The 20,781-nt window shown below is 36.8% G+C and overlaps 4 protein-coding genes across 6 annotated transcripts in view; 2 read left to right on the forward strand and 2 right to left on the reverse strand.

Annotated features, from left to right (window-relative positions):
• The first annotated feature begins 142 nt into the window (after positions 1–142).
• LOC100184587 (high affinity choline transporter 1-like) lies at positions 143–4,262 on the forward strand. Its single transcript, XM_026837488.1, has 7 exons — positions 143–288; positions 1,104–1,252; positions 1,548–1,682; positions 1,895–2,048; positions 2,503–2,720; positions 2,971–3,117; positions 3,176–4,262. The coding sequence occupies exons 1-7, from the start codon at positions 180–182 to the stop codon at positions 3,560–3,562; spliced, it is 1,299 nt and encodes a 432-aa protein (XP_026693289.1). The 5' UTR covers positions 143–179; the 3' UTR covers positions 3,563–4,262.
• On the reverse strand, positions 3,676–8,975 carry LOC100179935 (high-affinity choline transporter 1). Of its 2 annotated transcripts, XM_002119463.5 has the most exons (9): positions 8,628–8,831; positions 8,102–8,250; positions 7,697–7,817; positions 6,966–7,114; positions 6,310–6,444; positions 5,942–6,095; positions 5,549–5,766; positions 4,930–5,076; positions 3,676–4,453 (listed from the first exon to the last, which is right to left on the reverse strand). In XM_002119463.5, the coding sequence occupies exons 1-9, from the start codon at positions 8,800–8,802 to the stop codon at positions 4,064–4,066; spliced, it is 1,638 nt and encodes a 545-aa protein (XP_002119499.2). In that variant the 5' UTR covers positions 8,803–8,831; the 3' UTR covers positions 3,676–4,063. The 2 variants fall into 2 exon arrangements, with proteins under 2 accessions (XP_002119499.2, XP_026693288.1); XM_026837487.1 differs by lacking the exons at positions 7,697–7,817; positions 8,102–8,250 and having other exon boundaries at positions 8,628–8,975.
• Positions 8,976–10,743: 1,768 nt separating this feature from the next.
• The window catches only part of LOC100186982 (gamma-1-syntrophin-like), a 17,374-nt gene continuing 7,336 nt past the window's right edge, over positions 10,744–20,781 (forward strand). Inside the window, exons 1-9 of one of the 2 annotated variants that reach the window (XM_009862565.3) lie at positions 10,744–10,985; positions 11,353–11,454; positions 11,962–12,100; positions 13,405–13,587; positions 14,026–14,323; positions 14,627–14,756; positions 15,330–15,476; positions 17,052–17,214; positions 17,611–17,675. In XM_009862565.3, coding sequence (XP_009860867.1) covers positions 10,800–10,985; positions 11,353–11,454; positions 11,962–12,100; positions 13,405–13,587; positions 14,026–14,323; positions 14,627–14,756; positions 15,330–15,476; positions 17,052–17,214; positions 17,611–17,675 — 1,413 coding nt within the window. In that variant the 5' untranslated portion in view covers positions 10,744–10,799. The remainder of the gene's footprint in view (positions 10,986–11,352; positions 11,455–11,961; positions 12,101–13,404; positions 13,588–14,025; positions 14,324–14,626; positions 14,757–15,329; positions 15,477–17,051; positions 17,215–17,610; positions 17,676–20,781) is intronic. The other variant, XM_018814911.2, reaches the window with a different exon arrangement.
• LOC100176766 (loricrin) lies at positions 19,026–20,688 on the reverse strand. Its single transcript, XM_018814912.2, has 3 exons — positions 20,510–20,688; positions 20,039–20,165; positions 19,026–19,681 (listed from the first exon to the last, which is right to left on the reverse strand). Exons 1-3 carry the CDS (start codon positions 20,630–20,632, stop codon positions 19,281–19,283), a joined length of 651 nt encoding a protein of 216 aa, XP_018670457.1. The 5' UTR covers positions 20,633–20,688; the 3' UTR covers positions 19,026–19,280.

Below are 20,781 nucleotides of genomic sequence, written 5' to 3' on the forward strand. Positions count from 1 at the left end.
CACTTTTACTTAGGTTTTAGTTTTGCTGCTAAAAAGTGTGTAATATGGCAGTGGTAACATACCGGGTAACTTGTAAGCGGAGTCCATTGGTATAACGACAGCAGTTACCCGCCACACGAGATTAAACAATTTACAATCATTTATTCCCCTATCCCCTCTTTCCACAGGGTTACGTCACCATGCTGGATCCATTGCAACGTAAGCTTGGCAGGCGCATGGGGGGTCTGTTGTACTTACCAGCACTCTTGGGTGAAATATTCTGGTCAGCCGCCATTCTTGCCGCTCTTGGTAAGCATTCACGTACCTGCATTGATTATTTTAGGAAATATTTAACTAAATTTAAGTTGATATTGCTTCAACACGTATAGTGGGGAAGACGAGACACCTTTAGCACATAACATCCAAACATGCTAATCGTGTTTTAGACATATAACAACACTCTATAGGAGTCGTAAGGATACGGTTTTATAATTCTTTGAATGTTCTTTGTTTACTACCAAATGGGACGAGACAATTGAATAAAAAGATGTTCCCTCTTCCCCACCCCACTATATGCATCAATGTCCCGGTTATTTTTTTTAGAGCCGGTAAAAATGTATGAAAAGTTTGTAAAAAAGCTACATTCGGAAATTGTATATTAAGTAGCGTCCTGTCGTAAAAGAAACTCGAACAAGTTAACGTTTATAGGAAGTAGTTATCTATAATTTCAGTGTAAAAGTTCTGTTAAGCCAAGTATTCTATGGCACAGGTTACCCTGTTCATGCCCACCCAAATATTGACGATGTAAATATCATTATTACGTTATTTCTGCCACTTTGCATCAGCATAGTGTGTTTGTAAACTGTAAACATTTGTTGAATGAATGTGTAACTTATACTTGGTTGGCGTGTAAACAACAGGCGTTATAACATGGGTGTTCTATTTCATACAACCGCTTTCGAGTTATGTATGTAATTTCTTTACCACCGTTAAGTGTAGCCCCCATATATGTTATAGATGACATATAGGCGTATATTTTTCTGGTTATAGCATATGCATAAATCTCTTTTCTATTTCATTACGTCATCAAAAATATTTCGTCACAATCTTATTATGCGTCACAGGCGGTACATTGTCCGTGATCATAGACCTTGATATTCGTATCTCTGTCATTGTATCTGCATGTATTGCTGTGTTGTATACGTTGGTTGGTGGTCTGTATTCAGTGGCTTATACAGACGTGGTGCAACTGGCTTGTATATTCATTGGACTTGTAAGTACTTAAGACATTGATAGTTTGTTATAATATGGTGTATTTCATACAACATATACGACATGTGTTACTTTGTATTAAATTTAAATGGCCCAAGTATCGAAGAACAAATCGTTATTATATACGACGCTTTTTTCACATGAAACGTTTGGATTTTTTCCAATTGTAAAGAAAACACTTTTAAAACTTACATTCTGTTGGTGTCCCATCTTCCCCACCCTACTAAACTTGATATACAACATGCAAACAAGCGAAAGTTTGCCTCCCATTATATTTAATGATGATATTTGTTTAGTGGTTGAGCATTCCATTCGCGTTCACTCATCCTGCTGTATCAGACATCGCTACTACAGCTTACCACTCACCTAACTGGCTTGGTACTTGGGATATTTCGACCACTGGTCTCTGGATCGACTCTGCTCTGCTATTGGTATAAACAAATCGTCGTTTTACTACTTTTTTAAAGATGGGTTGTAAATTTATTAACCTGTGTGACAGGACAACTTTTAAAATCACAACACGAGGACCTTGTTTCTTACACCTCTTATCTACTTACGAGATGAAACGCTTGTATAGTTTTTTCTTTATAAATGGCAACTTGAACAAATTATACTTAGTTCAATAATATGCATTTTTCTTCAGATATTCGGTGGTATTCCATGGCAGGTCTATTTTCAACGTGTGTTATCATCCGATAGTGCTGCTCATGCGCAAATATTGTCGTTTGTGGCCGCATTTGGTTGCATTGCTATGTCAGCACCATCGATATTGATCGGTGCAATTGCTGCCAGTACTGGTAAGTATGAGGTATAATAGGGTGGGGTAAGATGGGCGTATTCTCGTTCTTTTGTGTTGTCCCATTTGAAGTAAACAAAAAATGTTTACAGAAATAACTGTATTCTCACGCCTCTGTAAAATAGCGTTGTCAGTTGTTGAAAACACAATCAGGAAATATGGGTTTTGGGTGCTAACAGTATCCCATCTTACCCCACAGCACTTTATATATAGTTCTACCTGTCTAACTTCGTTTTATTTTAAAGGTCGTCACTATTCATATGCCAGTGAAAGATCAAGTAAATACAGTGCAAGTAAATTTAATCAGAAAAGCGATAGGCCGCCTAGGATTTGAATTATTTTGAGGATCTTGTAATGTATAATAAGCAGTTCAAGCAGTTGCATTATTTGCATTTGTAACACAAACCAAAAATCCGAAGCCGACTCATCTTCAACACGAAAAATGTTACCTATAGATTGGAACGCTACAGGCTATGGCCTTCCGGACCCAATTACTAAAGGCGACCAAGCCAATATTCTGCCAATTGTGCTTCAATACCTCACCCCTGTAGCTGTATCATTCTTTGGGCTTGGCGCTGTTTCTGCTGCTGTCATGTCATCTGCAGACTCTAGTATTCTATCTGCTTCTAGTATGTTTACTAGGAATATTTATAACGTCACATTCCGACAAAAGGTGAGCGTTATCTTTGTCTTCTGTAGGTAGTATAGGGTGGGGGGAAATGGGACACCTTTTTATGCTATTTGGTAGTAAACAAAGAAGATTCAAGAAATTATAAAACCGTATTCTCTCGACCCTTCTGAGCCGTTGCTAATTATTTAAAATACGATCAGAATATTTGGATAAGCTAATGGTGTCCCATCTTTCCCCACGGTACTATAACGATACAACCTTCCATTTGTTAACGATATTGTTTTTCGTTCAGGCTTCAGAAAAAGAGTTGATATGGGTAATGCGGTTTTCTATCTTTGCCATGGGGGCTATCGCCACCGTATTAGCACTTACAGTCGGTTCCGTATACGCCTTGTGGTATTTAAGCTCAGATTTTGTATTCGTCATTCTGTTCCCACAGGTCTGTACATACACGTAGTGAAACTGGCGTTCGTATTTCTAAATTTTATTTTTTACAGTTTTTTAGTGTGTTGTACTTGGACCCAAACACTTACGGATCAATCGTCGCTTTTATTGTGGGTTTAGTGCTTCGGTTAGGTGGCGGAGAACCTGCGTTCAATCTCAAACCATTTATCCCGTACCCAGGGGGAAACAACTTTCCTTATAAAACTCTAGCAATGGTTTCCTCGTTGGTGACTCTGCTTGTCGTGTCTTACTTTGTGCGCTATCTATTTGTAAGCGGGATATTACCTGCTAAATACGATTTCCTTGAATGTAATCTCGCAAACGGAGGACGGGGAATAGAACGAAAGAAAACAGACGTTCCGCCAGAAGAAATAGAAATGGACCATGGGGTGGCGAATGATAGCTTTGTTGGCGAAAATGTTGTAAAAACTGCTTTGTAATTTATCCGATTATAAGTGTCGCAGTTTAATTCAAACTGCCGTATTTTTTTTGCTGACGCACTTAATTGCTGCCTCCCGCCTGATGTAAGTTCAGTTTTATTTAAGTTATCTTATTTGTGGACTGGTATTTTTATTTGCAGGAAAGACAAATTTACAAAAGCAATTAAAAATCAAAGTTTTATAACTTTATTTCAACAAAGTTGGCTTGAGTGGTATAGGATATAATATTAAGCAAGTTTGTAAGCAATAAAATTGTAAGTGCAGAAAGACCAGATAAACTATGAACTGGGCACTTTATAAAGTAGCGTATGCAAATGTTCTATAATTATTGTAGTTACTGAAGAAAAATCAACGTGTCATGTAGCTTTTAGTTGTAATTGAAACTGCATAAGTGTTTAGGAATACATACGTTGGTAAGCAATTAATTTACTAATAAAAAAATAACTATATAAACTTTAGTTATAAATGTCACCCTTTACTTTTTACAGTTCATCATAAACATTACATTTTCGTTTTTTCTTCTGTTTCGGGCACGTAACCTTCATTCTGTAAACCGTGCCCACTCATTTCCATATCTCTTCGTGCAACTTTGTTCTCATGTGTCTCAATACTACGGCCGCCATTTGCAAGATTGCATTTCAAGAAATCGTATCTCGCTGGTATTATACCACGGACAAATAAAAACCGAACGAAGTAGGAAACAACCAGCAGAGTTACAATGGAAGATACCATTGCGAGTGTTTTAAATGGAAAGTTGCTTCCATATGGGTATTTGATAAAAGGTTGAAACCCAAACCCAGGCTCGCCACCCCCAAGTCGTAAAACCAAACCCACCAGAAAAGCAAGAATCGATCCATACGTATTTGGGTCCAGGTAGAGAACACTTACAAACTGTAAAAAAACAAAACTCATAATACTATAGCAGATTGGAAGGGGGGACACCTTTAGCACATAATATCTAAATATCCTGATCGTGTTTTAAACAATTATACCAACGGTCTATGGGAGTCGCGACGATGCGGTTTTATAACTATTTGACTTTTCTTTGTTTACTACCAAATGTGACGAGAAAATAGAATTATAAGGTGTCCCATCTTCCCCCACTCTACTATATAGTCAGCAATACTACAAGTAACTTGTTTAGGCTTGCGTGGCGGGTCGACAGTCGTTTTAACACGGATGTTATGTTTTCGCATACTTCGTGCCCGCTTACTCTACTTAGCCTACCAAGCACGTACCTTCGTGAGTCAACTCTGTTTTAGAGGCAGGCTTAATTGCTAATCTTTAGTGACAATGCCGAAATAATACAGGAACACCTTGGTTCTCTGTTACACTAAAACTAATATGGTAAAAATATTGCAACTAACCTGTGGAAAAAGTATGACGTAGATCAGGTCCGAACAAAGATAGAAAAGATAATAAACAGATTTCACAACAAGAGCTAAAGCAGTGGCTCCTGCCGCTATGAATATTATTGCTACTCTCATTACCCACACCAGCTCCAACTCCGATGCCTTTGGGTTAAAATAAAGGTTTTATTATCTTGGCAAAACTGCTTTTCTAATTTTATCCAGACTTTCATTTTAAAATATAATGGTCTATAGTGTCAAGGCCATAACTGTCTTATACCTATTTATCTAACGATGTCCATGTAAAGGGAGGGTTTTATAACGTCCACTAGCCTGCAGTGAAAGAAAACGGCTTATAAATTAGTCTATTTTCTGTCCAGTTTGTAAGGTGTCTAGTATAGACCAACCTATACACTGTCTCGGCAATTTAACCAGACGGGGTTGCTTAGAAAGTGCGTAGGATAGAAGTTTAAATACGTAAATCATTCACCCCTTGCAATAGACGAGCATTCAGATTCAGGCCATAAGTATGAACTTTGTAAACAGGTATACTACAAAGATATTGTCTCAGTATATAGTTTATAGAAAAATAAGTATTTTCCAATTTAACATAAATATGCAAAGTTTTAAACCTTACCTTTGGTCGGATGACGACGTTATAAATATTCCTAGTAAACATACTAGAAGCAGATAGAATACTAGAGTCGGCAGATGACATTACAGCAGCAGAAACAGCGCCAAGCCCAAAGAATGATACAGCTACAGGGGTGAGGTATTGAAGCACAATTGGCAGAATATTAGCTTGGTCGCCTTTTTCAACTGGACTTGGGAGGCCGTACGATGTTGCGTTCCAATCTGTGTAACATGTTTACATCACTTTTATTTTTCTGAGGACAATTTACTTTCATATATTATACACTACAAAAATATATGCTGTATGTTTTAAAGGCTGGAAATTTTGAAGGTACTGAAAAAAGTTCACAAATCTTTAAATAATGTTTGACTCGTATAACTAGAAGAAACAATTTACCTGTAGATGCAGCAATTGCACCGATTAATATCGAAGGTATTGACATGAACATACATCCGAATGCAGCAATGAATGAAAGCTTCTGAGCGCTTCCTGCACTTTTCGACGATAAAACTCTTTGAAAGTAAACTTGCCACGGTATTCCACCAAATAACTGCGAATGTATGAATAACACGAATAGTTAAATGGATCAATTAATCCTGGCGTGATTGGGCAAAGTCGATAGTCGTTTCTCGTGCTCACTTAAAGAGTTATCACGTATATAACTCTGTGATTAATTCTTTTGAAGGGAATTTTAGTATTGTATGGCTGACAATTTATTTGAGAGTACATTCGGTAATACAAGATAATGGTGATTTTATGCTTACCAGTAGCAGAGCAGAGTCGATCCATAGACCAGTGGTCGAAATATCCCAAGTACCAAGCCAGTTAGGTGAGTGGTAAGCTGTAGTGGCGATGTCTGATACAGCAGGATGAGTGAACGCGAATGGAATGCTCAACCACTAAACAAATATCATCATTAAATATAATGGGAGGCAAACTTTCGCTTGTTTTTATTGAAATTCAATAAAACGGAATAATTTTGTGTTTACTGATTCGTAACAAACCAAACGCGGCCGCGACATCATAACAAACAAAGCAAAAGAACCGCAAGAAAATAATTAAAACATATAGAAATATTTTGAAACAAAGATGCGCTGAAACCAATCCATTGGAGCATTTAATCTATATTGCGATATCCTAATTCGCTTTTGCAAGAACTCAGACAAAGATCGAATGAAATACGTACGCAGTGGTTACCGTTAAACCGGTGTGCATAGTTTATATGCTTCAAGAGGCCCATCTGTTATAAAAACGTAGTGTTTTTCTGATGTTTCATTCCCTGAAAAAGTCTTGTAGGATGGCAGACGAAACGTCGGACATGAATTACATTTTATACGATGAGCCACCAAAAGAATATATATATGCTTGGTAGCAGAAGTAACAGAATATGTTCATGATATATAAGTATGGAACATCTTACCAGTCCAATGAATATGCAAATCAACTGAACTACATCTGTATAAGCAACCGAGTAGAGACCTCCGACCATGGTGTATACAACAGCAATGCATGCAGATACAATTACAGCTGCAGTTATATGAAGATCAATGATAACATGAAGCGTACCGCCTGTAAATACAAGTACATTCAGCAAAATTAGGTATGTGGTAACTTGTACGGTGTGTAAAGATTAGGATACACCCGTGTCATATAACGTTTAAACTTAAGTACTTATGGTTTAACGCTGTCCCGAAACGCAAGGATAAAATAATAATTCATTCACTCGTACATTCATTCATTTATCCATATACATTCATTATATTATAGAAACACATTGTTTAAAAAGATACATAAATGGCGTTTGCTCGTTTAGGGACAGCATCAAAGGTATTTATATAGAGATTTAGTTGAGAGAAGTTTCACGCCTCTTTTACGCCCATATAGGATATATTGTAGAATGAATTAAAAACAATAAATCGACATAAAGAGTAGTATTGTTATATATAGGTCATAAACGCAGCAGACAGTGATATCCCTTCTTTGTTCTTTAAATAACATGATCTTCGCTAATTTTTTCGGCGAGATAAAAAAAATAAATTGTGACACACTTTGTTCTATGGACGAAAACAAATAAAAACGAAATAATTTTTGCAGTTATTTAAAAAACAAATTGAAACGTTTTTTGGAAAAAATGATATTTTTATAACGAACCCAACGCGGCCAATATAGCTGCAGACCAGAATAATTCTCCAGCAAGTGCAGGTATATAAAGAAACGCTCCCATTACTCGACCAAGCTTGCGCTGCAATGGATCCAACATCGTCACATATCCCTAGGTGTTAGTAAATAAATAGTAGGTTGGGGTAAAATGGTTCATATTTTCATTCGGTAGGTTGGGGTAAAATGGTTTATTTTTCATTTCTTTTTTTTCGTGCCATTTGGTAATAAACAAAGCACATTTACAGCATTATATATAGCCTAGTCCCATTCTCACCAATCTTTAATTTAATAAACAGTAACATGGTTGGAAAATGTGTGTTATAGTGTTATCTGCGTCTTACCGCGTCTAACTATGTTATTTAAAACTCGTATTTTATATACTTTTAATCCATTTACCTCACTTCGCATTTTCTTCGCAAAGAATAAGCCGCCAAGTATTAACGCGCAAGCGTATCCAATGGGTGCTTGCGTCCACAGGAGTCCGGAGCCAGGTGTATATACATATTCCGATGTCCCGTTTATGTAGCCACCCCCAACCCACGTAGCTGGAATATATTTAATCACAAGCAAAATAGAATGCGTGGTAACTGGTAAGCGAGTTCGCGGTGTATAAAACATTCATTCTTTCATTATGTTATATAATAGGGTGTCCATATATACATTTTATGCATCTTACCCCGAACTGTTATTCAGTGTTTAGGGCAGTATTATGTTAAATGCACTTACAATAATGTGTATTCTGTGGTTTTATTTATTAACAACTACACATAATGCATGGTGAAGTGATAGAATTACACATACATATACCATTACACAAACATCATCCGTTGCCAAACGTACAGAAGTGCAATCAAATACACATAGGTCAGAAAAAGAAGTACTTTTGATGAGCAAAAAAACTCCTAAAGTTTTATAAACTTACCAGTCATAGTAAAGCTTCCAACAAAGAGTCCGATGTCTCTTCCCCCGACCATGATTGTCTCGCTCTCGTTTCCTCTTCCGGTTCTTCTTTTCCTCCATGCTGCATAAATACCGATCGCTAGAATAAGAACGTAAAACACAATGATGGAAACCAAACCAGGAACGTTTACAGCCATCGTGAAGCTTATACGAAACTCTGCTAGCTGCAAGAAAACAACAAGAAGATAGCAAGTTGTGATCTTAGCTATTTGTTTCACTTGTCTTTCCTTTTTTTATCTAAACCCGTGGATTTCAGTTACCGGCTTCGCTCCACTGACTGTCTAGACGCTTTTTGTGGCTTCGTGTGAAATAACACAATACATTTTTACGCCCTTCAATGCACACACTGTACCAGCTCCCGACTGAATAACATGTCTTACAAAATCGACAATTTCTGTAAGAATTCGATCTAAGCCCCAGGCTACATCGTACGCGATGTAACTTGGTCATCATAGTAATAATAAGGGCCCAATCTTTTTTTAAAATTTGAACTGTTCGCCTCATTGCTGCTGTGGTTACTATCTGAATCAGAATTCGTACCGGTTTGACCTCTTTCTGTGTCTGTTGTTACAACTGGTTTTTATCAGCAACACAAAAACGGTGTTTTGTAAGGCTGGAACGATGCTGCTGTAGTTTCGCAACAAAAAGTTTAATGACACGCAAAATGTTATTTATGACACGCAAATTGTTATTTATGACACGCAAAATGTTATAATTTCGGCGCTGTTTTAATCAGCTTTGAGTAAAGTTATTCTTTTGTTATTTAACTAATGTGTTATATCATGAACCAACTTACATATTTTATTGTTTACGTGAGATCGGACAATATAAAACGATTATACAGTAGGGTGGGGGAAAAGGGGACACCTTTAGCACATAATATCTAAATGTCTTGATCGTGTTTTAAAAAATTAAAAACAGTCTAGGGGAGTCGCGAGGATACGCTTTTATAATTCTTTGCATTTTCTTTGTTTACTACCAAATTGGGCGAGAAAATAGAATGAAAAGGTGTCCCATCTTTCCCCAACCTACTATAATAAAGCATAAGTGCGATATATATATAGTAAGGTGGGGGGAAGATGGGACACCTTCTTACTCAACTTTCTCGTCCCATTTGGTAGTAAACAAAGAACATTCAAAGAATTATAAATCCGTATTCTCCTGACTCCCATAGACCGTAGTTAATTGTTTAAAACACGGTCAGTATGTTTAGATGGTATGTGCTAAAGGTGTCCCATCTAACTCATTACTATATATAACATCTTGATTCATGTAATTGGCGGAATATTAACGCAATTATACAGTGTTTTACTGCAGCAGTGGGTTTTCTTTATAGCTATGAATGTAGTTTGGCGAAACTCCATCATTCAGCGCGAAAATATTTACATCAAAAATAAGTCGTTTTAGTGGGCACATGGACAATATATGTATGTGTTTAATTGTTTAACGTAACTTTGATTTTTTTATTCAGACCCCTAAAATCCGAATATTAACTATTAATTAACCATTTTAAATTATTGTTCAGTTTAAATATTTACATTTCCCACCAAAAAAGTGTAACACGTGGCATACACGTGTTTTGGGTAATCTTAGGTTAAAGTCTGTTCTTTTGCTTTGTTTATTTCAGATTTGACAAATAATTTCACGCAATGTTTCAGTTTTTATAACCTCGTCCCCATTTACTAAGTACACATGCAGAATGTACGTCGGTTTCACCGTTAGTGGCAGTGCGGGTTTAAAATATAGTATAGTTTGTTGACCATGCTCAGTGCAGTCAGAAAAACTGCGAGACGAGTCACGTTAGTTATCACTATCAGTATGTCTTTGTATACTGAGTTATAGGCTCAGGTAGGCTGTACAGAAAGAAGTCTATCTTTTCACGTATGCTTTGTGTGCCTACTATGGTAATGCAGACTGGGCTATAATATATACTACAATATAGCATGTACTGTACAGTGTTTGTAAGTGGAGAAATATATTGTAGGCTAGCTCAACAACAGAAATGAGATGATTTTTGTATGAAACGTTTCAAATGAAAGAATATTCATTTTATTAAAGAGTCACATTGTTTTATTTTCAGTTAGGAATTGAATTAGTGATAAAACCAACTTAACTTTACCTGGGTTGTTGTCCAATGAAAGAAGCAGTCCTAGCCCTTCGAGATGGAGCAGCCGAGAGAAAAGTCATCGTAAAACTCACCGACAATCAACTTATTATCAACGATATTATTCCCGATAATTCTGTTTCGCTTAATAAACCAACTAACCAAACAAATTCCATCAGTCCAGCGTCTTGTGTCACACCAACATTTTCTAGACAGGTAGTAACTTCAATAACACCATGTTTTAAAGCACTAAAATTAGTTGCTTTTAAACAAACTGACAATCAATAAAACACGTAACTCAACTATGTTTTAACGACTGCTATTTTTTCGGTATTTTTTAATTATCGTCAGTATTATCGAAGAAAAAAATGAAATTTAATATTATTGATTGTAAAAATGTTAATCTTAAAATTTTAGATTTGTGCTTAATACCAGTCTAAAACGTTTTTTTAGCAATGTTTTGGCAGATTTTTATTTAAATTATTATTTTTTAAAATATTTTTTCATATTTTGTGAAGCGCTAGTAAAATTTTTATATTTGGCCACTATTTGAGTCTACATTTTTGAACATGTTTATTCACAGACCACTGCTTCAATATCTTCAACAGAGTCAGGATCTCGTGGAGCTTCTAAAGATACATCAGATCCTCTTCTATCAACAGATCAAACTAATTCAACAATCATGGTAAGAATAAGAAATATTTATTGTTCAAAATCATATCACCCAAGATGTGTGAGACATAATGTTGTATAACGTTGTTATATGTTTGCAAATTATAGAAATCTTTATTGTTTACATTTAACATGAATAAAATAAATGTTAAAAGTTTTGCACATAAAAATATATATAATTGATATCATATATTTATTATCATTATGTGATACAATCCAGAACTGAAAAATCAAATTTAGAAACCTATAAACAGTTTGAAATCTAAACAAAACAAAGCGTTTCAAATTAAAACCAATTTTATCTAAAAGCATTTATTTAATTAACGAGTTTGATTTATTGTTTGTTAAATTTTAATTGTATGATTGATAAGTGTATAGGTATAAATAGACTTAAAATCAATTAGTGCTGGCCCTGGAAAGTATATTCTTTCCATTAACAAAGCAAATGCAAACAGACAGAAGTACTTTACCTTAATTTAATCCATCTGATAAATTGTTAATGCTGTTTATCAATTATCAGCCTACTGGAAGCGATGTGCCAGGAGAGAGAGTCGTAAAAATTAAGCGCCAACCAGGTGGTGGACTTGGCATCAGTGTAAAAGGTGGCGCAGAGCATGGAATACCTGTCCTTATTTCGAGAGTTTTTCCAGGCCAAGCTGGTAAGTTGAAATATTACTTTTACAACATTACAACAACACTTACGATTCCCATTGAAATTCAAATTATCGTTTTGATTACGTGCTATGACTTGTAGTCTGCTTACTCAAAGAGCATATAAAGCAGCTGCCCAAACAGAACAAGTGGAATAACAAATCCCAGGAATTTGGGGAACAATAACACTGATGTTGTAAATGTTTTTTTTGTGTAGAGTAATTGAACCTTTACCCACTGTTATGTTAACTATTTGGACTATTAACTTATTGATACTTGTAGCAAGAATGTGAAATAAAGCTACATTGTTATTAGTCTGCTATAGATAAGTAGGTGTTGGTATTTCTATGCTTATAAATATTTAATCACAATTGGGTCGCTTCAAAAGATTGATTAGTTTTTCGGCGATTGTTACCCATCTGTGAAACCTGTATTATAACACAGCACACGTTTGCTATCGCTATGGGTGAATAGGCTTGACATTTTAATGCACTTTTAAGCCTATGTTTGCCCTTAGCCACATGCTTAACTTCTTATGTATTATTTATATACAGGACATGGTGCATTTAAACTGTTTAAGCGGGGTAGGATTAATAGTTTTGCACAACAGATTAGTGTTTACAGTACTACCACCTGCTAAAAAAGTGCAGAGTATTGCATTAAAAATTTAAACATTTTACCTTTTGACAAACTAATGGCAGCAGTGTATGAATAGTAATATTAATGAAAGTGTGCCAGATGTCATAAACTAGTTATCATTATTATTGGGTGGTGGCGGAATTGCCCAGCAACATAATAGGCTTAATAGCACATGGTTTCAGTAGTATTGACATAGGTGCTATTGCGGGCACTATATATTTGACATGGCTATGTTTTTGTTCATATATCGATATCGAATATATATTCCATAGAAAAGTTGGCTTAGTTGGGGCGAACAGCCGTACTCTGGACTTAATTTTGTGCAAAGCAAAGAAATAAATTGATAGTAATCTAAAGTTAAATATCTCAAGCTTTTGAATTGAGTAACTTTTTTATCTGGGTGGCTGACAAGGATATGTTATAACATATATCTTATGTTCCATTATACACCTTGTGCCTGCTTACAAATAACCACCTATGTAAGTTTCTGGGTAGACGTTTTGTGGGTTCTGACAAGAATAGTTGTTATTACATGGGCCTTCTGTTTCATATACCTCAAACCCACCTATGAGTTACCCTTACCGCATATACATTTGTTGGTCAAAACTCTGGTGGATTCTAGCTAAAGTCCAACCCTCCTAAACACAAAGATGTTAAACCCAATATTTTTCAGCTGACCAAACCCATCTTCTCCACCCCGGTGACGCCATACTTGCTGTTAATGACAAGAGGGTTGACCGTATGATGCACGATGAGGTCGTTTCGGAACTCCGACTTTGTGGGGCTGAAGTCGCTCTTACAGTCCGTGCTTTCGACGGAGCGGGTCACGTGCTTCGACCTTCAGTGTCATCGGCAAGTGAGTGAGTGAATTGATACTGTGCATGTTTCATTAACCTCAATTAACCTTAAATGAGAATGCAAATCAAACAACCAATTAAGTGTGCATGTATTAATTGTCCGTAATTATTTTAACGGTATGTACCCTATTTGGTGTTTACAGCAGAAAAGGAGATGATATTTTACAGTCTACACTATGGTTTGTTGTTTGACTTGCATTCCTAATTTAAAGTTGTAATTTTAATTGCTTACAAGTAGTAAAATATGACTATTTTTAACATGTTTAACTAGTTTAAAAAGATGCCCTTTTTACACCTTTACATTTTCAAATCTACATTCTTTATTTTGCTTGACCACCAATTAAACATTCCGCACCATTGATTCTCTCTCACGCCACTTGTTATTATTTGTATGTTCCCCTCCTCTGTTACGACACAATGGACGATGACGTAAACAGCTCCAAGTAAAAACTCTACATCGTCCGACCAGCCGCCCACAAACAATGAAAATATTCACGAACATTCGAACGAGAGCGCGCAAGACGCGATCGAACTACGCGCTGTTATTGCAGACGCGAAGCACCGAAATTTCGGCGACGTCCAAACGGATCCAAACAGCAGCACTCACTTGGATTACCGCAACGACCCTAATGCAAGCACACATCTTGAATATTCAAATAACGAAGGAAAAGAAAAGATCTATGCACTCGCGTTCGCAAGATTGGAACGCTACATAAATGGCACAGACCAAAGCAGGTATAGTAATACTTATATATATCCAGAGTGAATATTTCACGCAAATGCTTGATTTATATTGTTATGTGTAGTTTATTGAAGATATCTAGATAAGAGTTATGTTGTAGTAATATTTCACAAGAATCGAAACCTTTACTAATTGCATACAATTACATTCAAAGGGTTAACTTGGTTTATTTATATAAAAGATACAAAATACAATTTTATGGATGAGATGATGCATTTAGTTAAATATGATCCTCAGTGTCGCATGTAGATATTAATTAGTATTGGTTAAATGTTTTAATTGCACCATATACGCAGAAATAATTGCTTCGAAGTCATACCACACGAAGGCGAATCTACAGGGCTTATAATTTGCTCGAATAAGAGTGAGTTAAACGAATGGATAAGCTCGGTAACCGCGACTATTCATAAAGCAACAATGTCTCAGGTAAACGTCGAACTTGGGCTTATTATCAAGGTGTTCTGTTAGTTTAGTGATTACCTTATCACATTGTATGCCAACTTCTACCAGTCGCGCTGTTATTCTCTCAGGCGGAACCAATCCCTATTTTGCAGCAATTACGGAAGCAATTTACTCTACAGCTGACAATAAAGATTTGGTTCCGTTATAATACATTGGCTTAGGAGAACACTTCGTGCACGTTTATTGATCTAAACACTGCAACACAACGTTGCCACCTTGGCTTTGTTGCATTCACGTTTGCAATCCTATAGCAACGTTTTATTCCTGGAGTGTTCAAACAAATTGTTTCCCTAGATTTTTCACACTTACAGTTAATTTAGTATATTTTCTTTTACTATTCGCTAATACCCTTGTAATTTACGTTGCAACGGGATACACTATGGTTCATAGTGTTTAGATATGCATAGCCAAATACGTCGATTTATTTACTGGTACTTGCATTAGATTAGAGTACCAGCATTTTTGCAACAATATATTACTGATAGGGGATTGTCACTATGTGTGATATGTAGTATTGATATGTGAACTTACATGCAGACAAATGACTCTGTCACCCAAGAACGCAAAGTGTCTACACAAGGCTGGTTATCTGAACGTTCAAATGAAGCCAACATCACTGAGAGATGGTCGCCTCGCTTTGTTGCTATCAGAGTCGATAAGATTTATATCTTCGACACCCCGCCTGTAAGTTAAATATTGCGAAGCTGTCACGCATATATTCCTACATTGTATATTATGCACTTTTAATATCTGTAAAACTTCTTTAAAGCGATATAACTGCAACTACAATCAGTATAGATTAATCAAGCCTAATCAACGCGCTATGGATTATCACTTTTAATCACTTTTCAGTCTCCTTTAAAAAATCAATAATATTTTTCTTTACGTCATATCCAATATGATAATGACTGTCTGAGTGTTAAGGTTTTTAGAAACCGCGTCGTCTTAATTAAGCCTCATATTTACTTTTCTATCCTGGACTTCATTAAGTGTTGATAGCGTTATTAACACGGCGGTAAATAGACTTCTGTGTCTATTGTCTCTTTCCCACGACCCCGGGATCACTCTTGCTCGTTCGCGATTTAAATTGATTTAACGATTGACGTCAAGCCCTGGTCTCAACTCACGCCCGCATTATCGAATAAATCGATTTAATTTTACCAACGCTGCTGCAGAAAATGCTATATGTTGTATGTATGGTATCCAAACCATAATATAAACAGTAGTATTGTAGACTGTTCTATATTATGTTCGTTGTTTTAAAATTGCAACCACTTTATAACTTAAGCCTATAAGAACTATTCAAACCGTACACGTCAGTTACTTTTATAGCAATCAAAACAAAATGCCAATAAAATATAATCTGTTAAATATATCAAATACTCAAGATTTAATAAAAAGATATATAAAACTACAATAATAGCAGACAGCGCCTTCAGATATGCATGAAGTTGGTGACAAACTAGGCGACACTTAACGAACATTTGGATCGATATTTGAGCACTTATACGCGCGCTTTCCACTTACCTTTGTGTCTATGCTTCCGTCTTTAGCCATTCAAGTGTGTTAGTCGACCCAATGTAAACATTCGCTCGTTGTTTTCCATTTAGAGCCAAACGAATACTTGTGTTGTTTTTTTCGGTCCAAACATTCCACAGACAAAAGAATGTAATTTGCTTTCAAACTGATTTGGGAAATCCCACAGGCGTATAATTGAAATTACGACACAATGATATGTCGGTATAATACGATACGAATACATAAAAATGGCAACAAATACGCCTTTCCAGTGCCATTTGGAATTTACTGTAGTTTGTTTTCGTAATTTTAAAACTAAATGTTCGGTACGATTTGTATATGAGGGTACATAAGCTCTGTTTTACTTGCTTAAGTACGTTCACCTTTCAGTCCAACAGTTTCATTTGTGCGTTACAAATTACCACATTACCAAATAGCATGTACCAGGTGTCATTGGGTTTAGTGTTACATGTTCAAAGCATGTAATTGCTTCCACCCGTATATTTATATTGGTTACAGTGTACCCGTGTCCCTTGCCATTACCGCTTCGCCACGGTAGTCACATTTATTACTAATTTATCAATATCAATCTCATTTAAAGCATTTAAGCGTGGTAACCACGTCATGCTTGCTTTGCACTGAAAACAGAATACATGGGATCACCAGCTATATTTGAAGTTAAACAATTTTTCAAACAAATTTAGCTGTTATAGATTTAAACTTATTTATCTTTTTTTTCAGGAATCCGAACTCGATTGGGAACAGTGTTCCCGAGTTTTTACACTGTACGAATCTTTGTGCAAATCCCACTTACCACCCAGACATTTGCTGGACAATAGGGAACACTGCTTGAGCATTCAACATAGCACGAAACCTCCAATCTATTGCAGTGCCCAGTGTAAAGGTAGGGGACAGGAAATCGTTGAAACGCCAAAATCAATTCACTTCAGGACAGCGGACGTTTTATTATAGTAGACCGACACCGCCCCTCTTACACAAATAACGGGTTAAACTTTCACTTCAGTGCACCCAGAAAAATAGCAGGATATGTTAATTTGATGCAACTTTTGTTGTTTTTTTTTGCCGTATTCCTTCCCAAATGTATAATCCATTTCCCCACCCCTGGTTTATCAAGCTTAAATTCAAAGTTAAATTCAATTTAGTTCATTCTGCCCTTTAGCTTCGCGCTACCCGGTTCAACTAATTGAATCATGAATTTCATCAGTGGAATTTATTACTTGAGGGATTTGAAACTGACATTGTAAAGTATTTTTTTACATGTTGCACTTTTTACCCTCAGATGAGATCACGCTATGGGAGGAAAGCCTACAGAAAGCGACCCATGAAGCAGTGTACAAGTTGCAGGTGGGAAAATATCAGTTTAAATGCTGTGTTTGTGTTTTACTCAAAGTTATACGGTGCGTTTGCAAGCTTGCTAACCGTCATAAATTTCTGTGTTGTCTAAAACACACGTTTAAGTTTACATAGTATAGTTGCTATCCATTATATGGCCATGTTGAAATCTAAACATACGTTCAAGTTGATGTCTATAAGATCTTATGGTAAAACTGGCTCGTGATAAACAGGAAGACTTATAATATAGGAGTGCTTGTCACGATCACGTAAAACAACATATCCCCCCCTACGACAAACACCCGTATCGCAATTACACGCACTCTTGGCTTAAGATATGCTTTCTCTGTAAACAAATTGTATATCACCTTGCTATGGTGTATGCTGGGTCGTGTATAGGGCTCGGAATTTTCATTAACTACTTCTTAAAGTAATCCCGTGAGGGAATAGCGGTGTCCGGTACGGTTAATATGTAACTGCCGAGCATAAGCACGTCCACAGCGACCTCGCCTCAACACGCAGGACTTCTGCCACTCATAAGCCATCTAACGCTCATAAAGTGTCCACGCACGAGTTGCGTGTTTTCAAATGTAAAATAAACATACATTTTGACGACGCTGCATTAAACCACGGTGTTTCTACTAGTTCCTATAACAACAATGTTTACACTAGTTTAAAACATACAATAAAAAATCTCCTTTGCGCTTAACATTCATTCAACAAATCAGCATTGTATCTTCTTATAAGTGAATTTCAAATGATACACAGTGTGTGAATATGACGACTGTTGGGCTCTCCGCATGTGTGTATAGAAATCCTAATGTATACACTTTATTTCTAATTCAATTGCCGGGCACGTCTTGACTCTGTAGTTTAGTTTATATCTCAATCAATAGAAATAGTTTGTTGACATCACGTGTCCAGGTGTTATCTGTTTTAATACCCACGAAAATACCCCGACGCGTCGTATATATTAAAACTCTGATGACGTCGCACCGTAACAGACGCTGTGCCGGTCTAAGTTCGGCATACACCTTGTATGCTCAGTAAACAGTAATTTAAAAAGCAAACACCAATTCAACAAACAACTCGTAAGTCCTTCACCACCGCTCGTAGATTGTAAATTGTGTCTTTTTTCAAATTCCCACATGACCTAATCAACTGCATTGACCTTGTGTTACTTTTTAATCGTTTTATTAAAAACATAGTTTAGTTAGCAAAACTATTTTGCTTCATGTAAGCATTAACAGGTACTATAGGTCACTACATTGGCTTTTTCTATAAAACAATTCTCTTTTAGTGTTTCTTTTCTCTAAAAAAGTCGATCGCATACGCAACTATCTGTTCTAACACACACAGCAATATATTTAGATATTTCTTTTATTGATAACAATAGCAAAAGACACGTGACCACAAGTCTAATTTAAAAAATCGCTTCGTCTTTTTACAAATTGCGTTCAAGTGGCGCAAAAAAAATCAAATATTCCAAATTCATTTAAATTACTTAAATACATTTCGAACATTGTAACTGTATTGCGAGGACCACTGCGGCAAACCAGCGCGATGGGAATTGCAGCTCTTACGTGGCAGGTGTTTGAACAAGTTGCCACTAAACTTCTAGTTGTTCTCTCTCATGTCTTGGTTTATAATAAGCGACTCGCCCAAGTATCTGATACGGACCTCACCCAATCCTCTATTGTTTGCTTCTACTCTGTGGTTTGTCACTCTTTCACTGTCCACAAACGACCCCCCTCCTCCGGAGAATCCATCCACCACTCCTCCGCCGCCTCCGGAGTACCCTCCCGCTCCTCCTGGAGCATTTTTCGCCCCAGAACCTCCTCCGCCGAACCCCCCGTTATAGTTAGCCCTGTTGTTATAGTTGTAAGTACCACCAGTACCCGGTGCCGTGGTGTCAGCTGGGTTGTTGGTTCCTTTGGTGGCGTATGCTGGTGTTGGGAGCGGCCTAAATCGACGATCCGGTGAATTGCCTCCGTTTCTCATATACCCCGCACCACCGCCTGTATAAAAAATAAATATTATATAATAGTAATAAAGATTTCCACAAGCTATACCACCCATCATAAGCAGTAAACTTTAGCAGACTATCAGGTAAATAGCTGAAACCTTACCGCAATGCATCACCCAGTACGTCATTAACATGTTTAAATTTCTCCATAACTTTTAAACAGATTTGTCTTTTCAAAACATCAATTATCGAGGGGCAGCATAAAATATAATTAATTTCTAATTTTTCATTCTATAAGGTTTATAGTTCCCTTGCATGCCATGCGGAGGCTTGAAATTTAACCCATAGTTGGCTCATTCCCTTCTTTAGTGGATACTTTATTCTTCACAAGTTATAATAATCTATATACCTGGTGTGTTTCCACCTCCCGAGCTGCTTCCATGTTCCCCACCTCCACCATTAGTTCCACCCCTTCCCTCCATGTCAGTTGTTACCGAGCCTGACTTAGCGTCACTTGTTATGCTGGCGTCACTAATCTGGGAACAACAATTGATTATTGGAATCCACGGTCGTGTTTATGAGAACCCTGGGTTTAAGTAATTGAGTTTCGTCGCTTTAATTGTCATCGCAACTTTACACAAAGCTTAAACTTTCCGGGAATCCCATATACGTTTTAGAAATATGAACCTAAGTTAAACAGTTAAAGCAAATATATCTTGTTTACCGACGTTCTATTCAATTCATTCTACATTCCCCCAATTCTACATCATTGACTACATTCTCAGAAACACTTCGAGTGATCATTTCCCGCTTAAACATTTTTAATTAAACACTGACTCACATACTGACGACATTCTAAACGTAATACGACAACACTCACCCCGTAGTTTGTCCCGCCGTTAGGTGCCGCTGCACCTCCAGCACCCCCAGATACAATAAGAGGTCGTTCAGTGTATTCGCCATCCATCATAATAACGAAGGTTCCTCCTGATCCACCGAACATGAGACCTCTCTGTCCGACTAGGATCTATAAATGCAAAGATATTGTTAACTCCCGATTCCCCAGCTGTTAACCTTAAAGGGTATCATTTTTTCTCGGAGTTCAGTGTAGCGATAACATTAAGAACATAATCGCACTGTTCGCATGAACGA

Source organism: Ciona intestinalis, chromosome 14 (genome assembly GCF_000224145.3).
Source record: "Ciona intestinalis chromosome 14, KH, whole genome shotgun sequence".
Taxonomy (NCBI): Eukaryota; Metazoa; Chordata; class Ascidiacea; order Phlebobranchia; family Cionidae; genus Ciona; species Ciona intestinalis.

What these genes read in the sequence shown, in the direction of transcription:
- LOC100179935 (XM_002119463.5), bottom strand. Translation starts at nt 8,802, where the DNA reads ATGGCTGTAAACGTTCCTGGTTTGGTTTCCATCATTGTGTTTTACGTT. An exon ending in TGGAAGCTTTACTATGACTG is followed by an intron (nt 8,251 to 8,627) that starts GTAAGTTTATAA and finishes AATATATTCCAG; the next exon opens with CTACGTGGGTTGGGGGTGGC. An exon ending in ACGTCGTCATCCGACCAAAG is followed by an intron (nt 5,077 to 5,548) that starts GTAAGGTTTAAA and finishes TTTAACCCAAAG; the next exon opens with GCATCGGAGTTGGAGCTGGT.
- LOC100184587 (XM_026837488.1), top strand. Translation starts at nt 180, where the DNA reads ATGCTGGATCCATTGCAACGTAAGCTTGGCAGGCGCATGGGGGGTCTG. An exon ending in CTTGTATATTCATTGGACTT is followed by an intron (nt 1,253 to 1,547) that starts GTAAGTACTTAA and finishes ATATTTGTTTAG; the next exon opens with TGGTTGAGCATTCCATTCGC. An exon ending in TCGTCATTCTGTTCCCACAG is followed by an intron (nt 3,118 to 3,175) that starts GTCTGTACATAC and finishes TATTTTTTACAG; the next exon opens with TTTTTTAGTGTGTTGTACTT.
- LOC100176766 (XM_018814912.2), bottom strand. Translation starts at nt 20,632, where the DNA reads ATGTTCGGTGGATCAGGAGGAACCTTCGTTATTATGATGGATGGCGAA. An exon ending in ACGGCGGGACAAACTACGGG is followed by an intron (nt 20,166 to 20,509) that starts GTGAGTGTTGTC and finishes TGTTGTTCCCAG; the next exon opens with ATTAGTGACGCCAGCATAAC. An exon ending in GGGAGGTGGAAACACACCAG is followed by an intron (nt 19,682 to 20,038) that starts GTATATAGATTA and finishes TTTTTTATACAG; the next exon opens with GCGGTGGTGCGGGGTATATG.